This window comes from Dendrobates tinctorius, unplaced genomic scaffold, assembly GCF_039654945.1.
Source record: "Dendrobates tinctorius isolate UK_male_01 unplaced genomic scaffold, ASM3965494v1 ptg000016l, whole genome shotgun sequence".
Taxonomy (NCBI): domain Eukaryota; kingdom Metazoa; phylum Chordata; class Amphibia; order Anura; family Dendrobatidae; genus Dendrobates; species Dendrobates tinctorius.
The window spans coordinates 8,910,810-8,934,593 of NW_027361684.1; the positions used below are offsets into that span (position 1 = coordinate 8,910,810).

At 41.0% G+C, this 23,784-nt stretch overlaps 1 protein-coding gene across 4 annotated transcripts in view; it reads right to left on the bottom strand.

The window, feature by feature from the left end:
* Window positions 1–16,078: 16,078 nt before the first annotated feature.
* Window positions 16,079–23,784, bottom strand: part of GOSR1 (golgi SNAP receptor complex member 1) — a 131,050-nt gene continuing 123,344 nt past the window's right edge. For all 4 annotated transcript variants that reach the window (XM_073565415.1, XM_073565417.1, XM_073565412.1 and 1 more), the window contains exon 9: window positions 16,079–22,330. In XM_073565415.1, coding sequence (XP_073421516.1) covers window positions 22,206–22,330 — 125 coding nt within the window. In that variant the 3' untranslated portion in view covers window positions 16,079–22,205. The remainder of the gene's footprint in view (window positions 22,331–23,784) is intronic.

The window sequence follows — 23,784 nt, forward strand, 5'->3', positions numbered from 1 at the left end:
TGGGGAGAGGGCAAAAGATGGGTGTGATGGGGAGAGAAGAGTAATGGATAGAAGGGTAATGATGGTTGTGATGGGGAGAGAAGAGTAATGGGGAGAAGGCTAATGATGGTTGTGATGGGGAAAGAGCTAATGATGGTTGTGATGGGGAAAGAGAAGTAATGGAGAGAGGGCTAATGATGGGTGTGATAGGGAGAGGGCAAATGATGGGTGTGATGGGGAAAGAGGAGTAATGGGGAGAGGGCAAATGATGGGTGTGATGGGTAGAGAGCAAATGATGGGTGTGATGGGGAAAGAGGAGTGCTGGGGAGAAGGCTAATGATGGTTCTGTTGGGGAAAGAGAAGTAATGGGGAGAAGGGTAATGATGGGTGTGATGGGGCGAGAGGAGTAATGGGGAGAAGGCTAATGATGGTTGTGATGGGGAAAGAGGAATAATGGATAGAAGGGTAATGATGGTTGTGATGGGGAGAGAAGAGTAATGGGGAGAAGGCTAATGATGGTTCTGTTGGGGAAAGAGGAATAATGGGGAGAAAGGTAATGATGGGTGTGATGGGGAGAGAGGAGTAATGGGGAGAAGGCTAATGCGTATGATGGAGAGAGAGTCTATAAATATATATTTAAAGAGTATCTATAGCAATATATAGCTGTTGTAATGGCTACACCTATTTGCTCACTCTGTTGCGTCTCCAGACTGAATTATATGACGCATCTGCTTTCCCAAAGTTGCACGTGCGTCGTGACGTCATGGCGCACTGGTGGGCGGCGCTAATGCGGCCTTGTGGGCAGATGAGCAACAAAGTGGCATCCAGGTGTTCTGTTCCATGGGGGGAACCTGAGGTGCGCTTCCTTATCCAGGAGTTGGATGCACGGGACTATGACTGTGCTAGACACGACCGTCCCATGCTCCACAAGAAAAGGGTCCTCCGCAACATACGGAGAGGCCTTATGAGGACCTTTGAAAAAAAGAGGATGAATGAACTCATGGAGATCAACATCCAACACTGTGGAGACACCATCACATGTTTCTCAGCGCAGTGATTCTAGAGCAAGGCCCCCATCCCTTTCCCCGGGAAGGAAAAACCACGGGAAGGGCAGTCTCCAATGAAGGAAACCACCTATGCCAAAACATGGTATCCATCCACAGACAGCTGTTTCGGGGTATTGCCCCTCATCAGTGTGGAGTAGGAAACTGGCCAGTAGGAGCAATGCCTAGTAGAAGACTGTGAAAAATGAGGATGAATGAACTCATGGAGATCAACATCCAACACTGCGGAGACACCATCACATGTTTCTCAACGCAGTGATTCTAGAGCAAGGCCCCCATCCCTTATGGGAAATATGTAAAATATGCAAAACACAAGCCGCGGAGACACCATCACATGTTTCTCAACGCAAGCAATGACTAGCCAGGTCTTTCCCCGGGAAGGAACAACCACGGAAAGGGCAGTCTCCAATGAAGGAAACCACCTACACCCAAATACAGCTAACGTTTGCATAGAATATCACAATCATCAGTCACAGAATAATTGAAACTGCAAGGAAAACAAAGCGCAATAGGGTCTTATCTGAGAAAACCAAGATTTCAAAAAATAAAATATACTCACCGTATATAGGAGAGTAACAGGCATAAAGAAACACGGTCAGCTTGCTGCACATCCAAATGACCACGCTGTGGCCATAAATCTTCAGATTCACTAGTAGGATTTTTATGGATAAAACGTGCGCTGCCAGACCATCATTCCTTACAAGTTGTGTGTTTAATATATTTATTTCCCAACGCGTTTCGAGGTCATAAAAACATGTACATGTCATCCCCTGAGGAAGAGGTTTTTATGACCTCGAAACGCGTTGGGAAATAAATATATTAAACACACAACTTGTAAGGAATGATGGTCTGGCAGCGCACGTTTTATCCATAAAAATCCTACTAGTGAATCTGAATCATCAGTCACAAGCATTCATGTGAACTGCAAAATAATGGGAGGACAGGACTTGTATCTATGGTTATTAACTGTCCTTCCACGCTATGCTAAATGGATAGGCCTAAACCGGTAAACTTGATTAATTAACAGTACATGAAGGGATCACTTTTGGTTTCTTGTATAGTTATCCAATGTAGTTAAAATTTTCTACTCTACTTGGGCATGTACATTGCAATGTTTATTACAAGAAAAAAAGGTACTTACATCTCCGACAGGTGAGTCCTGCTGGATCACAGGGTCTGGTGCCAACATCGAAGCCATTTTCCTTGGTACTTCTTGGTCCCTTGTGAAAGCAAGAAGATCAAAGTACCACAATTTGGGGACATATACATCTTCAGACCCGGCTCCCGACTTGGTCGATTTCTCCACTTTGTTTAGTTCTTTTTTGTATACAGTGCGGAGGCCCTGAATCCTTTTTTTAGCTTAGCACAGCTGAGATCATAAAATGGCGGTGGTGGGCGTGGCAGGAAAAAAAAAAAACAGGCTGCCCAAATAAAATCAAATATGGCCTACAAATGTTAGCACAGCTATGATCATAAAATGGTGGTGGTGGGCGCGGCAGAAAAAAAAAAGGCTGCCCAAATAAAATCAAATATGGCCTACAAATGTTAGCACAGCTGTGATCATAAAATGGTGGTGGTGGGCGTGGCAGGAAAAAAAAAAAAGCCCAAATAAAATTCAAATATGGCCTACAAATGTTAGCACAGCTATGATCATAAAATGGTGGTGGGCGCGGCAGGAAAAAAAAAAAAGGCTGCCCAAATAAAATCAAATATGGCCTACAAATGTTAGCACAGCTATTATCATAAAATGGTGGTGGTGGGCACGGCAGGAAAAAAAAAAAAAAAAAAAAGGCTGCCCAAATAAAATCAAATATGGCCTACAAATGTTAGCACAGCTGGGATCATAAAATGGTGGTGGTGGGCGCGGCAGGAAAAAAAAAAAAAGCCCAAATAAAATTCAAATATGGCCTACAAATGTTAGCACAGCTGTGATCATAAAATAGTGGTGGTGGGCGTGGCAAAAAAAAAAAGGCTGCCCTAATAAAATTCAAATATGGCCTACAAATGTTAGCACAGCTGTGATCATAAAATAGTGGTTGTGGGCGCGGCAGAAAAAAAAAAGGCTGCCCTAATAAAATTCAAATATGGCCTACAAATGTTAGCACAGCTGTGATCATAAAATGGCGGGGGTGGACGCGGCAGAAAAAAAAAAAAAAGGCTGCCCATCCCAAAGCGGCCTTGGGATGGCTGCGATATATAAAAACATATATAAATGTTGAATAAAGTTCTACAAAGTAAAATGCCACAAACTTCATAAAAATACAGAAACAGTGCCTACCTTACAAGACAGATTTAAAATCCTTAAGGAATAAATCCGGGGCAAACGCAATAGTGGCTCAGACTGGATCGCTGGAGCTGCAAAGATGAAGGCTAGCAGGACGCAATATGGAACGATGCGGCTGGAAATCTGTATGAACCACAGCGCTCGAGAACAATGGAAGGGAGCGCTAATACATCGTCTTTTATGACGCAGTCGTCCAATCACAAAGCGAGAGCTTACAGTGACCACCAATCTGTGCAGAGGGGCGTGGAAAAGGTTGCGCTCTATCACACCTATCGAGGTCGGGGTCTTTTACACTACATGCTGTGTGACAGGTCCCAACGACCGCCGAGGTCGTTATACAGATCGCTGATTGCTGGAGTGTTGTTTATGAGATTTGCCTGTTTGACAGCTAGCAACCATGTAGCGATGCACAAACGATCGCTGCCAGGTCGTGTCGTTGTCGTAATCGCTGGTGCGATCGCTTAGTGTGACAGGACCTTAAAAGATCCTGAACAGGGCTCTGATAACTGTATAACAGGAGCTCCTTACATCTATTAGACTTCTATTTTTGTGCATCTTATAGACATGAATGAAAAAAACAACTTTTGCCATAAGGAAATCGTTTCATGAACACTTCACTTCACTGAAGCATGGCTATAATAAGACTTCTGCAACGAGGACACCGATTGATCAACAGTGTGGTGCACTGTAGTCTGTGCCGTGTAAAATATTGCCCTGCATTGCAGTCCTAAAATGTTATTGTCGAACGAGTACTGACTTGAGCTGAACTTCCACTATTCCAGAATTGCTTTATCTTTATTCACGTGTCTAAGAAAACTGTCCACTTGCATTGCTGGAGTAGCTTTAAATCAAATATTTCACAACAGCAGTGAGAAGAGTTCCCTAATAAATGTATAATATTAAAGCTGCTCCATTTTCTGCCATGAGATATTTGGGTAAAGCTGCTCTTCTTGTGCCACCAGAATTCAGCATCCGACAGGGAAACCTCAACTGACACATGAAATCACTCCCGACAGCCTCTAACACAGGCCACATTATGATAATGTTCTTTTATAAAGTCACTAAATTGCTTTTAAAGAGAACCTGTCAGAAAATACACCCTCAAACCATTATGTAGTTGTCTGTGGAGCCCTTTAAAAGATAAGCAAGTTGATCCCTTAACCACAAAAGCAATACTACAGAAACGAGAAATCACTTTTTGAAGTTCTGTATGAATGTGTCTGGAAGTGTATTGGGGCGAGATGACGCACTTACAGCTCCTCAGCCTCATGCTGTATTTGCTGCCTAGAACCACTCTCCTCATGTCATTGGCTACAATACACAACAGGTATTACAGTGTAAAGCTAAGGAGCTGTTAGTGCAATGTCTTATTCCACACCTCCGTCAACTGCATATTGGCTGTGGTCAGGTACTATAGCAATGGTGCTATAGCAGAAGGCCATTTTGGAAAATATGTTGAAAAAATTCCCATCAGACAACGCTAGCAGCATAGGGCAAGCTTCCCAACCAAGGAACAGAGGTGAGGAGACACACATCAGGTACAGCAGAGGTACACTGTCAAAGGTCTAGGCCAATTTTATGTCACTCTCCCAGCGCCCTTGCCCTGATAAATGGGTATTTTGTATGAGGGAAAAGTTTTTAAAGATGAATCTGTACCTGGCCGCTCAAACCAGCATACTCCCTAATTCCTCTGCAGCTTTCAACTATTGGGTCTCAAAGCTGGAAACCTGGCATGAGCTGTCCCTATTCAATGCCTTGGAGGTGTTGTGCTGCCCTGATGCTAGTGGGTTATAACAGACAGGTTGTTTTGCCTGTCAACAGAAAATGCTGACAGGCTCACTCTGATAAAAATGAACAAAGCCTAAATTAGACTTGACTTTTCCATAGCACCAGATGACAGGAGCACAGTGTTTTTAATATTCAATATTTGAAAGAGGCCCTCAAGTTGCTGCCTTCAAGGGTCTATGGATTACTGTATTACGCTCCATTTTTTAATGGCTTAGCACTTTGTTTAGCGCATTTATGAGTGTAGGAGGACACCAACTACACATTCTTAATATTTTAATGAGGCTCTCCAGTTGTTGCTTTCAAGGGTCTATGGATGACCCTGCTTATAATTTTTTCCAGGCTTTGCACTGTGTGCAGAGCCTTTGGAAGGGTAGGAGTACCACAACTACACTTTGTTCACAATATTTGAATGAGGTACTACAGTTCGTTCAAGGGTGTATGGATGACCCTGCTAGTAATTTTGTGGAGTCCTCAAAGTTGTAGAGAACTGCAAAAATGTCAGACATCAATGCCCACTCTTCACTTTTTATGTGTGGAGGCTGACCAGAATAACCGGGTATGTAGGAGCTGGTATTCTACAACTGGACTCTGCTGCTAACAAAGACTTGCCAGTATTTCCAGTGTGGCGTTCCAGCGCTTGGTGACATCGTTCACCAGTTGGTGAGCTGGCACTTTGCATGCACTGCTACACTGCCAGAGCATCAGCAGCTGTAGTTGACTTGCTGAAATGGCCGCTGACACGTACTTTGACCAGAAGCTCTGGCAAATATGGATAGGTTTTCAGAAACTGCTTAAGTACCAAATTGAGCAAGTGGGCCAGGCATGTTACTTACGTGAGCTTGTGAAGCTTCACATCCACCACCGGGTTACAGCCATTATCACACCCGATCATGCCTGGTTGTAGGTTCAGCAGCAAGTCACACATCTGCCTTGTCTGTTGTTCCTTTCAATAACTGTGCCGCGGTGTGCGGTTTGTTTCCAAGACAAATTAGCCACAACAGAGCCTGTTGCCTCTTCACTAAGGCAATGCCGCAGAGCTTCAAGCTGATGTGTGCTCTGAAATAGCACATCTGAGATAGAGGATGAGGAGCAGGAAGGGGTGCAAGAATTGGTGGAGGAAACCCTGACAGAAGTAGGGTAATGAATCCTCGGAGTCAGTAGTACATGTGCCGTGCCAGGGTGAGACTCGGCATCGAACTTCACAGTGTTCACCCAGTGTGCCATCAGTGAAATGCAGTGTTCCTGGCCACAAGCACTTGTCCACATGTCGGTAGTTATGTGGTAAATCCCAGTAACCGTGTTGGTAAGGACCCGGGTGATGTTCCTGGGCACGTGCTGGTACAAGGTGGAGATGCCACATTGAGAAAAATTGTGGCAGCTGGGGACTGAGTACACCTGTAGCAGGCCAATTTTGTTTTTTCTATTTCAAACAAAAGTGCACACACAGCAGGTTCTACAGTATATCTGATAATAGTTAATTTTTTTTAGCAAAAATAATTTGTGAACTGCACCAGGCGAAACGTTTTTTAAAATTTTGAACCCACTGTAATTTTACACAAAGCACCTCAAACTGCATGGATGACTAACTGAATCCATAAAAAATTTGGAAGTGTTTTTTAGTTTTATATACCACCGTAATGTAACAATAACTGCGTTAAACTTTATAGTTTACTAATGGAATCCATAAATTTTGGGACTTTTTTGGAGTGTTATATACCACTAACATTTAACACAAAGCATGTAATACTGTATGGATGGGTATTTCAAAATTTTTCAATCCTTTCAATCTATGTTATATACCACTGAAATGTAACAGAAAGCCCCTAATATTCTATAAATGACTAACTCAATACAAATTTTCATACAGGAAAGATGTATATCTTTGTACCATGTTAGCCAGTAGATAGAAAAATATTCAGAATTGAGTCCTCAGTGGTTGATACCTTTTAATGGCTAACTGAAAAGAAGGTAACACATTGCAAGCTTTCGAGACTAATCAGGTCTCTTCATCAGGCATAGACTAATACAAACTCTGAAGAGTCACATACTTATGCACAATACAGCACAGAAAAAATGCAATAGATGAGACAAGTGACGTGAAGCAGAATTATCATTATGGGAGAGGGAGAAACATAAATATTGCTCCAGTGCATAGATAAGGAGTCCGGATGTTTTATTGTCCTCTGATTGGGGTCTCCTACTTATTTGTACTAAATGTCCAACAGGGGGTCTGTATGTGGGGGAGAGAGGGCAAAAGCTTAGAACAAGGATGAATGCTCATCGTCACACAATAAGAGAAAAAAGAATGGATCTACCTGTGGCAAAACATTTTTGTACGCCTCATCACAGCAACATGGATATGAAATTACTGGTATTGAAAGGTAACTTCACATCTCAGAGAGAGAAGAGTCTGTGAGTATTAATTTATGACGACCTTTGACACTCTCAATGCTGAAATGAATGTGTCGCATGGATTTATGTCTTTTTACATGTCTTTTTACATCAATTAAGGAATTTGCTCCTAAGACCGTGTGGGGGCATCACAACACATTAGGAGACCCCAATCAGAGGACAATAAAACATCCGGACTCCTTATCTATGAACTGGAGCAATATTTATGTTTCTCCCTCTCCCATAATGATAGTTCTGCTTCACGTCACTTGTCTCATCTATTGCATTTTTTCTGTGCTGTATTGTGCATAAGTATGTGACTCTTCACATTTTGTATTAGTCTATGCCTGATGAAGAGACCTGAGTAGTCTCAAAAGCTTGCAATGTGTTACCATCTTTTCAGTTAGCCATTAAAAGGTATCAACCACTGAGGACTCTCAATTCTGAATATTTTTTACAAATTTTTAATGTTTTTTGGAGTGTTATATGCCACCAATATGTAATAGAAAGCAACTAATACTCTATGGATGACTAATTCATTCCAGACACATTTTTCAATACTTATTTTAGTCTTATATACCACCCTAATGTAACAAAGCACGTAATACGGTATGGATGAGTAAATGAATCCCAAAAAATTTTTAAACACTTTTTTGGAGTGTTACATAGTACTAAATGTAACAAAAACAGCATTAAACTATATGGATGACTAATTGAAGTTAGAAAAAATTTTTGAGCGTAACTATTTTGAAAGACTGTATGGATAAGCAGTTGAAAGCAGAAAAAAAATTTCAATGCTTTTTTTGAGTATTATATAACACAGAAATGTACCACAATGCACGTAATATTCTATGGATAACTAATTGAAGAAAAAATTGTAAACGCTTTTTTGGAGAGTTGTATAACAAATGTATCACAAAACAGGTAATACTCTATGGGTGAGTAATTGAATCCAGAAAAATTTGTCAACACTTTTTGGGAGTGTTATAAATCACCAAAATGCACCACAGAGCACAGAATACTCTATGGATGAAAATATTATACATTTTTTCAATCTCCTAAAAAAAAATGGTATGTGCAACAGATATATGTTTATCAATTTCCAGCTCTGCCTAGAGACTATTCTGCCACTCCCTAGGCTAAATGCACAATGTATCTGATGTAAACAGCAAGGCACAGATTTAGACCTTACAAGGGCTGATAGTATGATGGTTCAGAATCAGCACCAGTATCAACGCTAGAGGACTCACATTTGTTCAACTGTGCACACATCCCTGGATAAGCACTTTTTCCCTCCAATTAGAACTGTCCCTGAGACTTTGTGGTCCATTTACTCCTGTTACCCTTGTGCAAATGGAAAAATTAGTGACTAAAGTAACATTTTTGCAGGAAAATTTTAATTGTTTTATTTTCACGCCTCAAAGTTATAAACTTCTGTGAAGCCCCTCCCCTGCAGGTTCAAGATGCTCACCACACATCTCGATAAGCTCTTTGAGGGGTATAGTTTACAAAATAGGGTCATTTGTGGGGAATTTCCACTGTGTAGGCACATCAGGGGCTCTGCAAACACAACATAACCAATTTTACGCTCCAAAAGTTGAAAGGTGCTCCTTCCATTTCGAGCCTTGCTGTGTGCTAAACAGTAGTTTTCCACCACATATAGGGTATCAGCATACTCAGGAGAAACTGCACAACAAATTGTATCATCCATTTTCTCCTGTAACCCTTTTGGAAATGCAAAATTTGGGGCTAAAGTAATTTTGTGGAAAAAAGTAAAATTTTATTTTTTTTCCTTCGACATTGTTTTAATTCTGGTGAAGTCTCTAAATGGTTAATAAACTTCTTGAATGTGGTTTTGAGCACATTGAGGGGTGTATTTTTTTAAAATGGGGTCACTTTTCGGCATTTTCTGACACATAGGCCTCACAAATTCACTTCAAATAGGATGTGGTACCTAAAAAATGGTTTTGTACATTTTTGTTGTAAGAATTGGAAATTGCTGATAAAATTTTAACCCTTTTATCTTCTAAATTATGTTTGTAAAATGATGCTGATGTGAAGTAGACATGTTAAATGTGATTTAACAACTATTTTGTGTGGTATAACAATGTGGATTAAGGGCATAAAAATTCAAAGTTTGAAAATTGCTAAATTTTCTAGTGTTTTTCTTCATACATTTGATACATTCACAAATAAAAGCAAATCAGATTGACCAAGATTTACTACAAATATGAAGTACAAAACATCACGAATCACTGGGATACCTTGAAGCGCTCCAGAGTTACCTCATAAAGTGACACTGGTCAGTATTGAAAAAATTGGCCTAATCAGGAAGATAAAAGCAGGCTAGGCGTGAAGTGGTTAAGTTATTTAGATCACTTTGTCTGAACCTGCAATATGTGGATTCCAGATGGCACACACCACAGGAAAAAAAAAAAAAGCAAAATCCATCCTTGCTATCCCTATCGTCAAGTAATGTTATAGTATTCAGAAGTGTGAGCCAACATGTTTACAGTGCAACGTTCACCAAATTTTTCATGTTGAACTGGACACACAATGTAATAGTGTACTAAAAGGGTAATCAAAAACACAAATTATGTAACGGGGCTAAAAGCATATTCGTATTAAGCTCTCCCACAATATAATCAAGAGTATAAATACAGTGGAGTACTCCAAATACAATATCAAAACGGAGAGAAAACGGAGTAGCAAACAAGCCACAACAAATGAATAAACGTATAATATACATTGAAAAATCACAATAAAAACAGATTAAGCAGAATCCATATAGAAATAGTACATACAATTGGAGAGGACATGAAGGTAGGTGGGGGTTGGTGTAGGGTCAAAAGATAATTGGACCTGGAAAAGTTGGGTGAGTAGATATCATTAATGCACATGGACAATATTAAATAGGGATCAGTGCAAAAATCAATAAGATATATCTATGTGCCATTTCCACAACGAACCACAGCATCCATACAAAGGCTTATCCATGGTGGGTCCAGACCCTGATGTGCAGCCACTGACGCGCGTTTCACGTGCTTGATTTCTCAAAGGGGAGTAGAAAATAGGTCCTGTCTCAACGACTATATATACAATGAAATAGCGCCGATAAATGCGGCACATGCGCTCCGGACTCTGGCCGTATGCATTGTCACTTCCCCAGCGGCCGTCACAGCACAGTGAGCATGCGGACATAGAGCCCAATGACGTCAACAGACATTCGCACTGCGCTGGTTAGATGACCACCAAGGAAGCAAAATGCCAAGAAGGTCACGGTGTGCTTGTGCACCAACAGCGGCCATTTCCTAGAAACGCAAAGGACACCACCATCATGCCAGAGATCGCTAGGGGTCAAACAATATATCATTAGGGCCTGTCGCTACAGTATTCAAGGTAAGACAATGCTGTTAAAAATGGAATGTTACAAAGGGGGACAGAAAAACAATAAAAAATGTAGATAATGTGGACAAGGAATACTGAAGTAATACACAGTGAGAGCTAATATAAGGATCAGTAGTGCTTAAACCGACCCAGGATGTATGGATGAAAAATAAATAAAAGATAAAAATAAAAAAAAATAAGAGGGAAAAAAACAAAAAATGGAGGTGAAAAAAAAAAGATAAGGCTGGTTACAGCCAATAAGAATTCAGCAATAATGAAAGCGAAAGGAACGTGAAAAAAAGCTTATGTGGTGGCTAATAGAAAAAGGCATGGCTGTGATGCCAACAACACAGATATACTAATTATATACAATGGGGAAAAAGTTTTAGTCAGCCACCAATTGTGCAAGTTCTCCCACTTAAAAAGATGAGAGAGGCCTGTAATTGACATCATAGGTAGACCACAACTATGAGAGTCAAAATGAGAAAACAAATCCAGAAAATCACCTTGGCTGATTTGGTAAGATTTAATTTTCAAATTATGGTGGAAAATAAGTATTTGGTCACCTAAAAACATGCAAGATTTCTGGCTCTCACAGGACCTGTAACTTCTTTAAGAGGCTCCTCTGTCCTCCACTCATTACCTGTAGTAATGGCACCTGTTTGAACTTATTATCAGTATAAAAGACACCTGCCCACAACCTCAAACAGTCACACTCCAAAGAGCTGTCGAAGGACACCAGAAACAAAATTGTAGTCCTGCACCAGGCTGGGAAGACTGAATCTGCAATAGCCAAGCAGCTTGGTGTGATGAAATCAACTGTGGGAGCAATAGTAAGTAAATGGAAGACATTCAAGACCACTGAATCTCCCTAAATCTCGGGCTCCATGCAAGATCTCACCCCGTGGGGTCAAAATGATCACAAGAACGGTGAGCAAAAATCCCAGAACCACAAGGGGTGACTTTTTGAATGACCTGCATAGAGGTGGGACTAATGTAACAAAGGCTACAATCAGTAACACTATGCCGCCAGGGACTCAGATCCTGCAGTGCCAGATGTGTCCCCCTGCTTAAGCCAGTACATGTCCAGGCCTATCTGAAGTTTGCTAGAGAGCTTTTGGATTATCCAGAAGAAGAGTATTGGGAGAATGTCATATGGTCTGATGAAACCAAAATAGAACTGTTTGGTAGAAACAAAACTTGTCGTGTTTGGAGGAGACAGAATGCTGAGATGCATCCAAAGAACACTATACCTACTGTGAAGTATGGGGGTGGCAACATCATGCTTTGGGACTGTTTCTCTGCAAAGGGACCAGGACAACTGATCCGTGTACATGAAAGAATGAATGGGGCCATGTATCATGAGATTTTGAGTGCAAACCTCCTTCCATCAGCAAGGGCATTGAAGATGAAACGTGGATGGGGTCTTTCAGCAGGAAAATGACCCAAACACACCGCAAGGGCAATGAAGGAGTGGTTTCATAAGAAGCATATGAAGGTCCTGGAGTTGCCTAACCAGTCTCCAGATCTCAACCCCATAGAAAACCTTTGGAGGGATTTGAAAGTCCGTGTTGCCCAGCGACAGGCCCAAAACATCACTGCTCTAGAGGAGATCTGCCTGGAGGAATGGGCCAACATACCACCAACTGTGTGTGCCAATCTTATGAAGACTTACAGAAAACGTTTGACCTCTGTCATTGCCAACAAAGGATATATAACAAAATATTGAGATAAACTTTTGTTAATGACCAAATACTTATTTTCCACCATAATTTGAAAAATGAATCTTACCAAATCAGACAAGGTGATTTTCTGGATTTGTTTTATCATTTTGACTCTCATAGTTGTGGTCTACCTATGATGTCAGTTACAGGCCTCATCTTTTTAAGTGGGAGAACTTGCACAATTGGTGGCTGACTAAATACCTTTTTCCCCCATTACATCAGACAAAACAGTGCTAAAAGAGCATATAATATTAATGTACTAAAAACAATCCCACATATATAACATGTATTTTCCATGTATATCCAAAAGGAAAGATGCAGCAGAGGATATCGTCAGTCCTTGTTTATACGAGAAATATTCCTAAGGCAGAAGGTGAAGTGTCCCAAACTTCACTTCAGAAGATGACAACAGACGGAAGGCAACTTGGATGAACATAGTTGGTCCAGGAAGAGGTCGTAGTACAAATGCGCATAAGGTCAACACAGTAAAGAGAGAAAAAAAGGAGACAAAGACAAAAAAAAAAAAAAGTTAAAAAAACAAAGAGCAGGGCACCCCATAAGGGAACAAGGACACTAGATAAGGGAGAACCATTAAATGAGACATCAGCGGGCGACGGGGGACGAGATCACAAGAAGGGAGTGATACTGAGCTTTTCATTAATTCCTTTAGGGGACATGGTATCAAGGGTGATGGTCCACCTACATTCACATTGATAATGTACTGTAATAATAGCTGCAGAGCTGGATAAAACTTTTTTTTTTTTTAACTTTCAGCTATCCATTGCAATAATCCATTGAGATAATAGTAATCAAAGTACTTGGTACCTAATGAGTTAAAACAGACTTGGACTTACCTTTTTTATCCGTCTTCACTGGAGGAGTGTACTACTTCTCCCTGTATTAGGTTGACCAATCATAAGCAGGGAAAAACACTCCACCGTAACTTAGAACAGATTTCTGTGTGTTAGATGTAATGATACAGCTTTGATCTACTGGTCTAACCTCCTGCATGCTTCAGTGTGGGTTGAGGGGGTTTGTAGCGGTCATATTGTGAACCCTACTATCAGCAATTACATTTATGTCTGCTGTGCTGTGGAAACTTGTATTCACTCTGTATTGGGAGTAGGCTGTAATTACAGCTCACAAAAGAGTAACCTGGCTGTTCTGGGCTACAAGTTGAGCACAAAAGACAAATCTATAGACAGTGCTAGGAGAGGATAGCTGACAGTGCAATGGTCTACCTTTTTTTTTTTCTAGTTTTTAGTATTTTTATCCAGTTTTTATTTGAGCCGAAGTAGTCTTTTTGTTTCTTTTTTTTAAAAGTTTTACTTTAATTTGCACCTTTTTTAAAGTTTATTTTGTGTTCTGTTACTTTCCTTCATTTTCGCCAATGTGGGCGTGGTTTTTGTTTTTCAGATGTGTGAAAAATACATCAAGCGCGATTTAAAAAAAAAAAAAAAAAGTCCCAATGATTTTTGAACAAAAGTACTCTAATAACTGAGTGATTTTAGAAACATCTGAAATCTTTTATAAATTTTGCAACATTTTAACAGAACATGCAACTTATTTTTCTAAAAAAAAGGGGGTAAAGTGCATTTTTTGTTTTGTGCAAAATTCACAAACCACTTGACCCATCTTAGAGTTTGGTCCAAAAAGGTAAACAAATATGTCATAGATGTAATGGTAAAATCCATAACGCCATCTCTTAAGAGACATATTGAACATACTGGATTAATTATAACTTTGGAAGTGACGAGCTCGCACTTCGCTCCAATCTCTATTGAACTAGAAACTCCTGCAGTGTACAGGTAATTAAAGTAGGATATTTTATGAATATTGTTTGTGTGACAGGCATAGGTCCAATAGTTATTGGAGGCATTTTCGGCGTACGGAGTGACGAATGTAACAACTATTTTCATCAATGTACTACATGAAGTGTTATTCTTCCAGACTTTGAGGCTCTGACAGCAATGTGAAGTCTTATTTTGTTAAAATTTACAGATGATCATTTCATTGGTGGTACTCTGTTGCATTTTCATATTGGGATACTTAATTTAAAAAGTTTACAAAACAATGACACAAAGCAACCAAATTATGAGCACTGAGCTGGAGAGCGAGATTCAGATCAAAAGGAACATGAGAATGCCGACTGCGCTCCTTGCAGCAGCATGTACATCACACATGCAGTAGTCACGCTACAGTTCACTGCATGGGGAAAAGGAAAAAAAAAAGGGTTGGCAATAGCTCTATGTAATCTCTGGTATTATGGGAGTTTCGGTGACAATATCAGAAAACACAAGCCTAAAATTATTTACAGTTCTCACCCAGCATTCCCAGATTTTTGCTATGCAAGATTTTCTGCCAGATCCATAATTTAGAAACCTAGAAGAGACAGCAATGAGATCGGTCATCATAACTAGAGGTTAGAATTCACATTGGAAGTTGGTTTTCACCCAACTTTCTCTCTAAACCCGAAGCACTAGGCTTTAGTGTAAAAAAAAAAAAAAAAAAAAAGAAAAATAAAAGGCCATTAGCCATGATAGGTGATCCATTTGATACATGCAAAAACAAAATTAACCAGTTCAGTCCCCTAAAAGAGACTAACTCTTCCAATCAAAATATGCCTGTCCGCACCATCAGAAAATCTGAGCCTAAGCTTTTTTTTTTTTTATATCAAATGTTAATATACAATTTAACGTATAGTCAATATAACTAAATGCCTTCATGTTGTGCATCTCTTTCAGTCTAAGCTCCCAATTTTCTTAGTGCCCGAATGGCCGGTGCAAAGTAATGGGGCGTAGTATAGTACCGAGGTCTGAACTATGTCTCTCCCGCTTTTCTCTTCTCTGGATGCAACACCGCCATCATTGTCGCTGGTCCATAATTCACCTATGTAAAGGGGTGGTGGGGAGATGTGGTTCAGACTTCCCATTCATCTGTAGCGGCTATTTTAGACATGTGGGAAACAGGGCACCGATCTCACAAACAGAAGGAGCCATTGCAGTGCAAAGTCCATTAGGTGTAGTGACCATGCATTGGAAAGGGCCACTTTAACAACAACCAAGCAATTCCAGAAATTGCATTTTCTTTTAATCATAGAATAGTAGAGTTGGAAGGGACCTCCTGGGCCATCTGGTCCAACCCCCTGCTCAAAGCAGGATTTGCTAAATCATCCCAGACAGATGTCTGTCCAGCCTCTGTTTGAAGACTTCCATTGAAGGAGAACTTACCACCTCTCGTGGCAGCCTGTTTCACTCGTTGATCACTCTGTCAAAAAGTTTTTTCTAATATCTAATCTGTGTCTCCTCCCATTCAGTTTCATCCCATTGCTTCTAGTCTTTCCTTGTGCAAATGAGAATAAAGATGATCCTTCTACTTTGCATGATGACAGAACGCTAAGATATCCGCCAAATACATTTAATGGAAGTGACTCAAACCAATGAGGAAAAAAACAACATAAACATGTATAACTCTAATTTATTATTAAATTACATAACAAAGCTTTTTTTCTTTATTACAGACAGGATTTGCACATAAGGTGCAGAAATGGGAAAATAATTACAAGAGCAATAAAGTATAATTAGCTTCAATGAGCAATTTGTAAAGCAAAATGAGAAAGTGCTATTAGATGGGGAAGGTTATATACAGGTGGATACTTTGGAATCAGACATCCCTTCTTAATGCCAACTTTACATGAGGTTTGGTGAATAAATTAGCTGTCACGGTCTACAGGAGAGCAGGCATACACGCGGCAGGTAGGTCAGTAATAAGAGACTTTTTACGCAGGGGCCTGGCTACACCCTAAAATTTAAATCGGAACCATAGAATGGTAAGTTCCTGCGTGTTACATTTTGTACCCATTGGCCTTTTTTTTGTTGGCTTCACATCTTGTGGGAGTTACACTGCGAGAAGGGATCAAAGGTTGCTTTTACGCTTTTTAGGAACCGTTAAAGAACAAAAATTTTACAATTATCGAGTGGACTGATTCACAACCTATTTGTAAGTATTAAAGCATTATCCTTTATCCCCGTGTCTGGATATATCAGACAGTTTTCATACACAGCAGTAACATGCTGAATATCTGAATACTCCCTTAAATTGTTCTGGTAAAAGATTGTATTAACAAATCGTACAAAAAAAAAATTCATATAAACCTGCGGCTCCACCATGATAAAGTGTTCCCAATGATAATGACATTACTAGGGTGTCACCTCTTCGAGAGAATGAAATGGAAATGTATTGGTAGAATTGGCGGGTCTCTGACAATTCTGATGGCAGGTGGTAATTTACCATATTTTAACCTTGGCTAATTGTGGTTTCTTTGAAGGTCATGTTCACTCAAAAAATGGGGATGGGACCTAGTACAATGTTTCTCCAATTTCTTTACAGAAGGGCTCTTTCCCATTTTTGATAAACAGAAAACATACTGGAGAGAAGATCTCCTGATCACAGAGGGAAGAAAGCGTTTCTCAGATCTCTGGTACAATGTTCTGGCCAAAAGCGACTGGAGATCAAAAAATTCCTAAATTGCAGTTTCTTATACTTATAAACAAATGAAAAAGTTAAAAAACCTACAGTCTTAATGCAATTAATTAAATTCCTGCAAAAAAAAAAAAAAAAACCTTGGAAAATCCGTTAAATTATAGACTACATAAGACCTGTTTCACACTTCCGTTTTTTCAAATCCGTCAAAATCTGTTGGTTTCCGTAAAAAAACGGATCCGCCAATTTTTTGCAGGATCCGTTTTTTGTCCCATAGACTTCCATTAGCGGTTACCGCGGATCCGTCAAAAAAACGGATCCGTTTTTTTAAAAACGGATCCGTTTGCATCAGTTTCCGTCAAAAAAACGGAAACGGATCCGTTTGGCGGACACAAAAACGGAAGTGTGAAACAGGCCTAAAGAGAAACTGTCAGCAGGTTTTGCTATGTAATCTTAGAGCAGCATGATGTAGGGGCAGAGACCCTGATTCCAGCGACGTGTCACTTACTGAGCTGTGTTTTGTTTCAATAAAATCAGCATTTTATCACCACAATAATCCCTATAGGACTAGGTGTCTCATGCCCCTTTAGCCAACAACTCCATGTAACTCCACCCCCATCACTGGTTGGATGATTTCTGCAGATGCGCAGTGTACACAGAAAGCTGTCAATCAGTGGTGTGGGCGGGGAAATACAGAGCTCAGCTGGATCTGTAGCAGAGAAAACAGTGATTGTATCAAAATGACAATACAGCCAAGTGACATCTCAGGGATCAGGGTCTCAAGCTCCTACACCATGCTGCCCTCAGATTACAGAGTAAACCTGCTGACAGATTCCTTTCATGCTAGACACTAACATTGGTCGCTTGCTAACGGACATCCCTAGACAAAGTCAAAGCAGAGTTGATGGGATGACAATTATTACCTTCACTCATTGGAAGCAGCTGTGTTAATGCCTAAACAATCTACCACTAGAAAAAAATAAATAAATTATGGAAGCAATTGTTGCAGAGGCTCGGGCTGCGCAGAGGCTTTATTAAAGACGCAGGCCACTTGACCAATGATTGCTACATCACGGAATAATGTGTCTGTATCGCAGCCAAAGTCACCCGTAGCCGCAAAAGTTGAAACTAACTGCAACACCTGGTGGTAGATGTATTCCAGCGACTTGCACACAGCCAAAGTTACCATGCAAAATAACGCATATCTACAGTAGCAGAAAATATCTGATGTTGAAGAGACAAAGGAGAATATACCGAAGCCTCTTTGGCTTTTATCAGTTTCTCAAGGTCTGTATACAGGCAGTTTCAGCTCGCCTAGTAAGGCTGCATGTATGCAATGACAGTTTTGTTCTGTTCTTTTATTAATTACCAAATATATGAATTAAACTCCTCTCGGGGCAGAAGGGGAAGATATCCAGTGGAAGTTTTTAGAAATCACCCTTTTATTTCCAGGAGAAATCCTGAGAGTAGAAATCCAAGGACTCTAACTGCGTCATTTTTTTTGTACGACTTCCTCGACGCAGTACCATTGGGTTCGAAATGTGAGCGTACTTGTAATGAGCTGCGATGTAGCAGCGACACTGAGCAAACTTTGGTCGCACAACACATGTAGTCCCATCCTAAATATAACAAAAGCTTACTGACTTAATTCTAGAGAATGGAGAACCCAAACTACCAACATTCCAGACATTCCCTCTAACTGGAGAGGCGACGTAAGGCATGATGTGCAATTTGTCTTTTCTGCTCCAAAACCTGCCTGAAAAAATGATGAAAAGAATGAACATATGCAAAATGACTTGTGCATATAATGAGTATTTTTGAGCTTCTTGAACCACATTGGGCTTCGAAAGCCATACAGCAGTTAAAAGAAGTGGTGTTGTATACATGTGATGTGAAAAAGAAAAACGGCAGCAGGCAATGCTACCACAAAAGACGCCAAAAACCCCCCGCTTTCCTGGGGAAAAAAAAATGCTAGCGTATTCCTGAAGCATCTTTCTCTTGAAAAACCCAGAGAGTAAGCCGGCATTAAACGGCCTTTGTGTGGACATACTAGTTATCCGGTGACCTACAGAACCAATCCCTTACGCACAGGAAGTGAGCGGTGCTGATGTTATGACCCGCACACCTGCTGAGATATATGGTCATGTCCTATCACCGGATAACCCCTCTAGGTTTTAGTTTTCTTGACCTTTAAGGTGCACACGGTCATCCCTAAAGGTTCTCCATGCATCTTACATAGCGGCTGGCTAAATGCTCATCTGCCAGCCATCTCTCCCAACTCCCACACACATACTCCGCTAAGGCGAGCATGCATGTATTTTCAATAGGGAGAATGGAGTAAGCGCAGAACAATCCCCTAATGCCCACAGAAACGGACCTCTTAAGCATTAGATTTAATTTTGTGTCGCCATTAAAACTACCAAAAATAGTTTATGTGTGCTTAGTATTTGGGTGCAATTAGCCAGTGTACACATAGAATATTGACTATTGAACTAATCTCAAGCACTACGGTTCAAGCTTGACAATCAATATAAATGTGAGGGAAATATGTAATTTAATATTGTTATGCAGCTTCTATGGATGCAGCAACACTCTTTAGGCAAACTGGAGGCGCAGGGACTGATAGATTAAGTTGCCTCTTATTCTAGGCCTGAACAGATGCAGAATATTCCTAGTCACTGCCAATGTGGTTCTGTTTGTTTGCTTTTAGCCCCCATTTTACTGGACCAAACTTAGATAACCATAGGGTTCCATAGTGACCCAAATTAGAAAGGTGGGAGGTACAAGTAGGAGGGTGTTAAGAGGGACACTAAAATGCACCATTAGAAATAACCCACACTTGTACATAAAGGAAATGCATATAAATAAATCTTCTGTAAGATACTTTAATTCTCATCTCATACGTGTATGGTATACCCACAGGATATGAACAAAAAAGTATAGTAGATGCCAATCTCATAAATGAAACCTGCTTCTCCCCATAAAACGGGCCCTGACGCAGCACAATATCAGTGGAGAGGTGGTCAAAATTCCCATTCATTTGTATGGGCATTCCCACTGCCTCTCTACTGAAAGCAGCTGGCAGAGAGGCCCTGGTTCCATTGGTGGGACCTGAATCTACTAAACATTTCTGCTTATCGTGTGAATATAACAAATGTAAGAGCTGGGAATAACCCCTCTAGCTGGGGGGAGGATAAGTCATTAGCGCATACAGATGCAGAACATCTATGTTCCCGCTTTGTTTACCAAAAACAGAAATATATCCTAGAATGAAGAAGAAAAATCTGTCCATTGGAGCAGCATTTCCTTTTCTGGGATCTACTACTGGGGTTTGTTTTTCTTTTTTTGCAAAAAAAATATAGAAAACCCAGATTTATGGCTGTGTTCTAGTGCTGTTACAAGCACAAATGATCCAATGATATAGCCGTGCAGAAGCAGAGTTCACGTTGGCTTCCTGCGGCCTGTCAGAAGACACTGATGTAGGCCATTTTGAGTCTGCGGAGTCCAAAGAATAAATAGCACCTGAATTTGGATGAAAGTAAAGAGGAAAGTGGAAAGAAGTTTGATTTGCAACATTAAATTAAAATCTCAATGTTCCCTGTTTTATGAAGTGATGATGATTACCTTTCACCAGTTTTAGTGCGTTATACTGGCCCACAACATGGAATAGTGGCGGCAGAGCTCAATAGAATATACCGTACTTTTTATTTTTTGGTTTCTCATCTCCATGGTGGAGAGATTAGCTAGTAATGCTCAGATCCTAATTGCCACACGGACCAAGGGCGTGTTAGCTCAGATTCATCTCTGGGAGTGTTGAATTTTTCACTTGCATGATGTTGACTAATCATAAGCAAGAGGTGTAATGCAAAGAAGAAAAAAAAAATAACGCCCCCAGAGAGCGTCACACCCGACTTTCTCTAGACTGAGACATGAAATAACAGACAGCCTTGCTCTCTTCACTGATCTGCCTGCGGCAATCTTCTATAATTACAAGAATGAAAGGGGAGTAGAGTGTGTCATTACAAACACATTTTGTATCTGCAGCACTACTCTACTCTGCCTCCCCTTACACGGACAGTGCTGTGACATAAGAGCTGCAGTGGTGTTTGCAATGGCAAAAAGCTCTGCTTCACTCTCCTTCCATTGCTTATAATCAAAGTAGATGTTGGCAGTGAGGAGAGCAGAACTGTGCGTCATAAAAAAGCAGAGACTGACATTTCCTGCGGCAATTTTTTTTTTTTTTTTTTAACCCCTGCATGATGTCTCCCATTTAAGATTGGGCAAAATCAATACTACTACCATTCCATGACATGACCAGTTTAACATGCTAAAACTGTTGAAAATTCCTCTTTCAAGGGTATAGATATACACTGTACATGTTTATCTCTGTGAAGTCTTGTCAAATACAGACTGTATGCTTACAGAATAAATAACTGATCTCTGCTACCTCCTGACAAAAGCCATTAAAGGAACACTAAACCAAAGCAGTGGTGCCAATACCATTACACTACGCCTCTTCCATCTCGGCAAACACATATACATTATGTTTCCATAAATATTATAATTTTTGATGTATCGATATTGGAAATTGCTTTATTTTGTGCAGCCTTCCTTAGCAGTTTTACAAGTACCTAGTAATCTAGCGTTTGGTGACATATCTTTATATAACTGATTAAGAACTATATGCAGTGGTAAGATTGGCGATTAATGGCTACCTACGGAGCCTTATTGATCTGCAGTGCTTGCCATACAGTACATTGTTAGACATGTTTCACTAGAATAACTGGCGAATGCACACACCGTAACTTTTACGTAGGATTAGTGCTCCTTCAAGGTGCACATTTCCCATCACAGAAATCAATTAGGCTTTCACAAATCTTAATGCAGTATGTATGTAGAAGATTAAATGACAAAGACTATGTACAGCTACTGGTCCACAACATGGATGCTGTCAGTACCATAGCCTGTCGATATAAAATGTTAAGTATTCCTGTAATATCCCCACTCCCGTATGTACAGTTGGTGTGTGCAGAACTGCAACTTCCACGTCTTTTTCCATTTTGACGTTGGTGCTCCTCTGGTTTCTGGCAGAGTCTGTGTCAGTTATCAATGGAAAGCATAAAGTAGCAGCAAAATAGTGCAAATGCCAATAATAGAGCCCAAGATGAGAGAATCCCGGCGCTTCCGGAGGTTAATCCTCTGGATCAGACTATTAACTGCAGGAAAACGATCTGTAGAGCTGGAGTTAAGGACGGGAACGTAAAAGCATGTATCATGTAAGAGACAATAGTGTCCACAATCAATCATAATACATACATGCACGGATACAACAAAAAGGAGATTTTTGTGTACTCACCGTAAAATCTCTTTCTCTTAGCCTTTAATTGGGGGACACAGAACCTTGGGTGTTATGCTGCTGTCCACTAGGAGGTGACACTATGCATAATCTGAAAAAGATTAACTTTGGCTCCTCCTCTGCAGTATACACCCCTGGACGGCGTCAGCCTTCTCCAGTTTTGTGCCAAAGCATAAGGAGGAACGTAACCAAATAACATAACCATGCCTGTAAGAAGGCTACTATGTACGAGCTCAAGAACAATATGAGAACTCAACAGGAAACAACGGCCCATAAGGGCAACAGGGTGGGAGCTGTGTCCCCCAATTAAAGGCTAAGAGAAAGAGATTTTACGGTGAGTACACAAAAATCTCCTTTACTCTGTCGCCTAATTGGGGGACACAGAACCTTGGGACGTCCCAAAGCAGTCCCTGGGTGGGAAGCAGTGGACGAATATTGTGCTGACAGTCCCCTAGACTTGGGGTACTGCCGCCTGCAGAACCAGTCTACCCAGGCTCGCATCCGCTGAGGACTGGGTATGAACACTGTAGTGTTTCGTAAACGTGTGTAGGCTAGTCCAAGTGGCTGCCTTGCACACTTGTTGTGCCGAAGCCTGATGCCGAATGGCCCAGGAGGCCCCTACTGCCCGTGTAGAGTGTGCCGTGATACCGGCCGGAAGAGGGGAACTGTTAAGTCGGTAGGCCTCATGTATGGTGGACTTGATCCACCTGGCAAGGGTAGCCTTGGAAGCCGGCAACCCCTTGCGACTACCTTCCGGAAGAATGAAGAGGGAATCGGATTTCCGGAAAGGTGCAGTCCTGGACACGTAAATCCGCAATGCTCTGACTAGGTCAAGCGTATGCAGAGCCTTCTCCACTCTATGGACCGGAACCGGGCAAAGGGAAGGCAGTGAAATCTCTTCGTTAAGGTGAAAGTTGGACACAACCTTCGGAAGGAAGGATGGTACCGTGCGGAGAACCACCTTGTCCTGGTGAAAGGCTAGGGAAGGTCAACTGCAGGAAAGTGCTGACAATTCCGACACTCTGCGTAACGAGGTGATAGCCACTAGAAAAACCACTTTCTGAGACAGAATGGAGAGTGGAACTCCTCTAAGAGGTTCGAAGGGTGGAGCTTGCAATGCTGTCAGGACCAGATTGAGGTCCCACGTATCCATCGGACGTTTGTAGGGAGGAACCAATCGGGAAACTCCCTGGATGAAAGTCCTTACTTGCGGTTTAATAGCAATGCGCTTTTGAAAAAGAACTGAAAGCGCCGACACCTGACTCTTAAGCGAACTTAAGGATAGCTTGGCATCTAGGCCCGATTGAAGAAAACCTAGTACCTTCGGGA